The sequence below is a fragment of the Anoplopoma fimbria genome, chromosome 12 (genome assembly GCF_027596085.1).
Source record: "Anoplopoma fimbria isolate UVic2021 breed Golden Eagle Sablefish chromosome 12, Afim_UVic_2022, whole genome shotgun sequence".
Taxonomy (NCBI): domain Eukaryota; kingdom Metazoa; phylum Chordata; class Actinopteri; order Perciformes; family Anoplopomatidae; genus Anoplopoma; species Anoplopoma fimbria.
Genome location: NC_072460.1, coordinates 13,794,516 through 13,801,392, shown reverse-complemented (window position 1 = coordinate 13,801,392; position 6,877 = coordinate 13,794,516). Strand labels below are relative to the sequence as shown.

Here is a 6,877-nt window from a genome sequence, read left to right as displayed (position 1 = left end):
CCTCGACCTTGAGATATTGTGTTAAAGTCAATGATTTTCTTTTTTTACTTTGTCTATGACAGCTTTCATTACAATAATATACAAAGAAACTTGTATTTTGTTTTATGAAAGTTCTTTGAAAAAACTGTTTTTTAAATGTTCTGTTCATAGTGTCTGTGTTAGTAAATATTCTCCTTCCAGTCAAGGAGAAATTAGGTAAACAACTGAGCAGTGCTCCTTTTTTAATAATATACACTATGGCATTTAAAAGGGAGGATGATATCATATTTCTATCTTTTTATGTTTTGTTTAATGTTGTTCTTAACTAATCATTTGATAAATGTACAGTTTGTGAGAGGATATGTAACTTTCTGTGAATTAACATGATTAGGTGTCACAAAAGTTATGCTGACATGTGTTTAATTAAACTGAAAATATAGGTCTTTAAATGTACCTTCTGTGTACATTTAAAGGTACTTGTACTTACATTAAATGTACCCTACTTCTTGGTGTCTCTGTTGAGATAGAGACTCAGTGCCAACCTTCAACAACTCCATTGCTCCTTCCATTCTTTTTCCTCATTTCAGATGACTAATGGGACAAAGGTCAAATCCCTCCCACTACTACAAAAGCTCAGCTGTTCTTGGTTTTAAAGCCATTTTCGGCTGTCTGCCTTTTCAGCACAGTCACTAAGGGGGTAGAGATTCTCCAACTTTTCAAAAGCATGGATATGGCAAACATGTTCCCAGCCTCATGTAAGTACAGTGTGCTATATATGTCTATTTTTGTATTTAACTCGACTTTTGGAAGTGTTTGCTCATGCTTTTAACTTTCTGACATCAGTTGATGGGCAGGAAGCAAGCATTCTCCGTGACCTGAATGAGCCTCTTGTTGATCATACAGAGGGCCAACTCTTCTTGAATGATGCCTTTAAAATCATTATGGAGGAGGTGCTCTGCAAGGGCACAGACATCAAGCAAAAGGTCTGATGAGGGCTAAAATCACAACAGTGTCAGATTACAATGAGTACTCTGAGCAAAACTCATAACCCACGTGTTCTTCTGGCAGGTTTGTGAGTGGAAAGAGCCGGAGGAGCTGGCTCTGCTGCTGGATCTGGAGCTGAGGGCAACAGGGGAGCCACAACACAGGCTCCTCCAGAGGGTTAAAGATGTTGCGAAGTACAGCGTCAAGACAAGTAAGACATTCCAGAGACAGCTGAGACAACACTATAGATTGACCATTGTTCTTTCACGATTAGACTGCTCTGGTTTCTTTCAGGTCACCCGCGTTTTTTTAATCAGCTGTTTGCAGGAGTGGACTATCATGCCCTGGCTGGCCGATTCCTCACTGAAGCTCTCAACACTAACCTGTAAGAATCAAAGTAATGTATTATTAAAGCTTATAGGCTCATCGTTATTGGGTGGATGAAAAAGTCTGTTAAATATTATACAAATAATGCAATAAATAAGATAATTGGACTGTATTAGGCTGTGGAAGAAGAAGTAAATGGAGCAATAACCTGGAACGCTGGCTTGCACAAAACAGACAGAAACCCACAAGTCCAACTCAAGGCAGCAAACTAGAGCATGTTAATAATAAAAGAAAAACAGGCAAGGATTAAACCAGTCACGCAAACAGAGACAAGGGGCCGGTAAAGTATCAGAGTCTGGAATATGTTACTATTCTAACTCATGTATCCCAAAATAACTTGCAAAGAGCCCCAAGAATTTAAAATATTTTTCTCAACTGTAGACTACTTATCTGTATGTCTACTTCAGAAGAATTGATTTCACTCACAAGATACAACAATTCTAATAAGATGCAGTTTGTTTTTTTGTGCAAATAACAACCAAAGAGGACAATAACGAAGTAAACGTTTTCTTTTGTTAAATTGTCTAAATCTCTGTTTGATTTATTTATATTCCGCTTGTGGTGTGGTAATGTTGTGTGTTTAAAATGTAGAATATAATGCCATAGTATGAAATACAACTTAAAAAACTATGAGATATTTTGTTTGTCAATCACAGCTTCACCTATGAGGTGGCCCCAGTGTTTGTGCTGATGGAGAACGAGGTTCTGAGAGCACTGCGACTGCTGGTTGGCTGGACAGAAGGTGACGGTCTTTTCTGCCCAGGGGGTTCTGCCTCTAACATGTATGCCATGAACCTTGCACGCTACCATTTTTTACCAGATGTCAAAAGCCAGGGGCTCTGTGGTCTCCCAAGACTAAACGTCTTTACATCTTCAGAGGTAAGGAATGGCTATCACACATTGCATGTCTGAGGGACTGGTGACGCGTCAGAGATCTTTATCGATGATCACACGGTAGTTATAGGCCTTTTTCATTTCCCACTTTGTACATCCTCGATTCCTTTCCTTGAGAGGGAGGAGTCGAGGAGGCAGAAAACGTGAAATTAGAAATGCCTTATGTGTTGTTGTTTTTTCAGAGCCATTACTCTGTGAAGAAATCAGCTGCCTTTCTGGGAATTGGGACAGACAATGTCATCACAGTGGAAGTGGATGATGGGTAATGTGTTTCCATAATAAGAGCTGAAACCATTGATAATTAATGAGCTCATTCATTTTCATCATCAATGAATTGCTTAAAGGTGCATGTACGGGATTCAAAGCATGAATATATTAGCAAACAACTATAAGAGATGTGAATATATAGTGGATGATGTCTACCTTGAGGTGTGAATCATCACTGGTCGTTCATATGTCAATGATGCAAAAGCATAACAATTTTTGATTCATCTTCAAATGTATTACATCTTCAAGTTTCTATACTACTGTACATGGCTACTTTTACAAAAAAACTTACTCCCTTTTTATCCAAACAGTGCTTTCAAAAATCAGATTACATTTTTGATACAAGTATGTGTGTGAGCCACATCAGTACATAAACATTACAAAAACGACACATAAATTATTCTGCAGGGCATTCCGATAGTTCTGTAATCTACGAAAACAAGGTTTTCACATAGCAGCTTTAAGACAGGGCACTGAATGCTTATGGCATTTTACACTGTTAGAATTATCCTAGCGGTTAGCTGACTTTTCCTTACTCATAGCCACTCTACTCCTACATCGTTGAAGTCACTGTATCTCCTGACAGAACAACACCACAGTTGAATTTCAGCCTGCATGCAGATGTTTTTCAGCCCGAAATTATCAACAACAGAGCACCTAATATTAGTAGCAAGAGCAACCAGCTAGCAGACTGCAAAGTGCTGTCTCTTTGCTGAAACACGCACAACAGACAGTTAATGACAGCAAGTCTTGCACTGTGCTGAAATGAAACCAAACTCCTGATTATTATTTCTGCATCGCAATGCATCTCAGAATCAAGAAATTCTCAAGTGATTCTCCTTGCTGTGTTGAAATATCTGGGTCGACTGCGCTTGCTTTTAGTGTATGTTCGTTAATGTGAGCGTGCCCTCCTGATTAGATAACAAAAGACACTCTGCAGAAACGTAGCACCCAACCTCTGGACCCCCCCCCCCCCCCAGGTAAACACTGTTAGTTCTGTCAGCATTCAACATTTGCAACTGCTTGCATTGTGAGCACTGTTAGCACCATAAGCTGCTAGCCACCGGCTCAGCCGTCACAATGTTGTGAGCTGTAGGGAGGCAATAGAAATGCTCCCAATTGATGATTAATCAAAAGTCTATACTCAGTTTTAATTATTAGCTGCAGCCCTATTCATTATGAAACTTGTGATTCTTTACAGTCAAAATGATAACTTCTCTATGCTATCTTGTTCCCTTCAGAGGCCGCATGATTCCAGAAGACCTGGAGGAAAAGATAAAGCTGGCAAAATCTCAGGTAAATTCATTGAGGTTTATTAACTGCTCAGATCAATTGTATTGGTTTAAACAATAATAATCCACAAGCTATAACTAACTATAAAACACGTTGTACATCTTGAAAACCAGAAAGCACCAAGTGCAAGAAGGTGGTGTTCATTTTCAGTTTGTGTCTACCAGGGTGCAGTGCCATTCTTTGTAAGCTGCACATCAGGGACCACAGTGCGAGGTGCATTTGACCCACTGGATCGCATAGCTGATGTCTGTGAGAAACACAAGCTGTGGATGCACGTAGACGTGAGTCATCCTGACGAAGACTAATACGTGCCTGTTGACGAGCTTCTGTCCTATTTGTTCAAATTTAAGAACGTGCAGAGTTTTGTCTGTTTTGTTGTGTGTTTTAGGCCGCCTGGGGAGGGAGCGTGCTGTTTTCCAAGCAACACAGACATCTGATGAAAGGGATTTCCAGGTAATAACATGCATGCCAGAAAATGCATGTTTCATTACGAGGAAGGCAACATTTGCCTGCCTGTATATGAGTAGACCTAGACAGTTGGGCAGATATGGTTATATAGAGATATAGACAATACATAGCTTATTGTGTGGGTGTTTTTATGTGTCTGTGACAAGAGCAAATTCAGTTGCCTGGAACCCACACAAGATGCTGGTGGCTGGACTGCAGTGTTCTGCCTTGCTACTACAGGATACCACGGTTTGAGGCTACAGCATCATCCGACACACACAAAATAAAAGGTCTATGTTTTTAAAAAAATCTTTGACAATCAATCGTTTCTGCTTGTCCTTAGAACTTGTTGAGGAAGTGCCACAGTGCCAACGCCACATACCTCTTCCAACAAGACAAATTCTATGACGTGAATCTGGATGTCGGGGATAAGTCAGTGCAGTGCAGCCGCAAGGTTGACTGTCTGAAGTTATGGTTGATGTGGAAAGCTGTTGGCTCCATTGGCTTTGCCGAGCGTGTGGACAAAGCTTTTAGCCATGCAAGGTAGGCATGCGTATGTACTACAAAACGAGCCTGGCATAGGTCAAGATAAAAAGTAAATTCAAAATGATATATTCATATGATATATCATTTTGAATTTACATAGTCTACAAAGTCTAATTTAAAAGCACTGCAATTTATGTTTTCACTTTTTTTATTTTTTTTTTAGCTCTTTATCAGTGAGGTGGCTGTTTAGGATAATTTGGGTCCATGTTGCACAACGGCTAAGATACTTGTAGGCTTCTTTTGACATGTGATCCCCCCATTTCCTCATCTTTGCTTACCATTGAGTTTTGAACCAAGCCAACAGAAAGTAGAAACATGTCATAACTCTCCGACAGATATCTGGTGGAGCAAATGAAGAAAAGAGAGGGGTTCTGTCTTTTACATGAGGTAAGTAAATATCTCAAGCATATTGAGAAAGATAAGGAGATTTCTCCCTGATAAATGTTTAGTACTTGTGTTTTGTTTGTCTCCACTAACAGCCAGAGTTTGTGAATTTATGCTTCTGGTTCATACCACCCAGTATGAGGGGGAAGGAAGGGAATGCAGATTACCAGGACAGACTGGCAAAAGTAAGTTTCGGTATCAGTGCACTGGGAAATACTAAAGAGATTCACACACATATTTAGATTCAGTTTCTGAGTTGAAGTGTGCATGAATTGTTCGAAAAAAACAAACAAATATCTAGGCCAACTATCTTCAAGTATTTAACAGTTCCGTGCAACACATCTGATTCAAACGGTTAACTCTGTATGTGGGTGCGTGTGTGTTTTTTCTTCTAAATAAAAGGTAGCTCCAGTCATCAAGGAGCGCATGATGAAACAAGGCACCATGATGGTGGGCTACCAACCTTTGGGAAACAAGGTCAACTTTTTCCGCCTGGTTGTTTTCTCTCCACTGCTTTCCCAGAAAGACATGGACTTCATCCTTGACGAAATTGAAAGACTGGGAAATGACTTGTAAACAAAAACACAACCTACAAGGCGTGTACCCCTTGACTATCTAGAAGGCAAGGTTATGGACAAAGCCTGCCATTGTAATGTCTCAAATTGTAACAAACAAACATCTATCCACCTATCTGAGGACAATGGACCAAAATATGTATTAATAAATAAACAAATAAAGGGTCACTTTTCTACATTAATGTCAAGAATAAAATAATTGAATTGAAGGCCTTTATTTTAAATATGTTTTGAAATAATTAATGTGAATTAAACAACTGTTCTAATCAGCTCAGTTCTCTTTTTTTAACCATTTTTGCACAACTGGAGAACTGGTTCTCTGCTTTTGTGGGGATGTATGTATCCTTTGATATTTAACTTTTTCTCCATGGAACATAAGAAGAAGATATACAAAAAGGGATGGCATTAAGTGTAAACTTTTACACATCTGGATTAAACATCAGCAACAAGACCCCTTCTGTCCAAACCAACAGATGGGCATTCTGTAGCCTGTTCATAAAACTGAATATCAATTATATAAATACACAACTGCTTTCCTAAGTGTAGCCTCAAAAGAACCAAGCACAAAATAGACAATACCCAGATAATTAAGGCACCCTGCAAGTCTTAAGCACCGTAAAGTTTTCCATAATGTGATCAAGGTTCAACTTCAAAACGTTAAGGCTTGAATTAGGTTTCAGCATAAAAGCAAGGATTAACAACCTTAAACAGCCCTCACTCACCTCACTGAAGGTATTAGTTCCTCAGTGGAGGATCCACCAGAGCATTATTCATTTAGCATGTTAGCCAGACCCAGAGCACCCCTTCTGCACAGGTCATAAAATTGTGTGTGTGCCACTTAGTGTGCTTGCCGGGGCCGAAGTACAATTGTGCTAACCACGCCTTATTTGGTGTTTGAATTCACTTTGCCCGATGGATCCTGAACGGACAGCTCGGCCTCCCCGGAGCGCAAACATTTATATCAATTCAGCAGTTTCACCACTGCAGACACACCTGCAGCTTCTGAATATCAATCAATTCAATGTGATTTTATTAGCATGGAAGTTTGAATTACTTTATATTTACATTACATCACAGTCATTTAGCAGACGCTTTTATCCAAAGCGACTTACAATAAGTGT

At 39.5% G+C, this 6,877-nt stretch overlaps 1 protein-coding gene across 2 annotated transcripts; it reads left to right on the top strand.

Annotated features, from left to right (window-relative positions):
• The first annotated feature begins 649 nt into the window (after window positions 1–649).
• On the top strand, window positions 650–6,022 carry csad (cysteine sulfinic acid decarboxylase). Of its 2 annotated transcripts, XM_054608372.1 has the most exons (14): window positions 650–734; window positions 823–962; window positions 1,048–1,174; window positions 1,258–1,348; window positions 2,007–2,229; window positions 2,427–2,506; window positions 3,753–3,807; window positions 3,969–4,085; window positions 4,193–4,257; window positions 4,419–4,500; window positions 4,595–4,794; window positions 5,133–5,184; window positions 5,277–5,366; window positions 5,584–6,022. In XM_054608372.1, the coding sequence occupies exons 1-14, from the start codon at window positions 704–706 to the stop codon at window positions 5,755–5,757; spliced, it is 1,527 nt and encodes a 508-aa protein (XP_054464347.1). In that variant the 5' UTR covers window positions 650–703; the 3' UTR covers window positions 5,758–6,022. The 2 variants fall into 2 exon arrangements, with proteins under 2 accessions (XP_054464347.1, XP_054464348.1); XM_054608373.1 differs by lacking the exons at window positions 650–734; window positions 823–962 and having other exon boundaries at window positions 1,060–1,174; window positions 1,281–1,348; window positions 5,584–6,005.
• The last annotated feature ends 855 nt before the right edge of the window (window positions 6,023–6,877 follow it).

Coding starts and splice junctions, on each gene's coding strand:
- csad (XM_054608372.1), top strand. CDS start 704: ATGGATATGGCAAACATGTTCCCAGCCTCAT. Junction 1,175..1,257: donor GAAGTACAGCGTCAAGACAA/GTAAGACATTCC, acceptor GGTTTCTTTCAG/GTCACCCGCGTTTTTTTAAT. Junction 4,795..5,132: donor AAAGCTTTTAGCCATGCAAG/GTAGGCATGCGT, acceptor ACTCTCCGACAG/ATATCTGGTGGAGCAAATGA.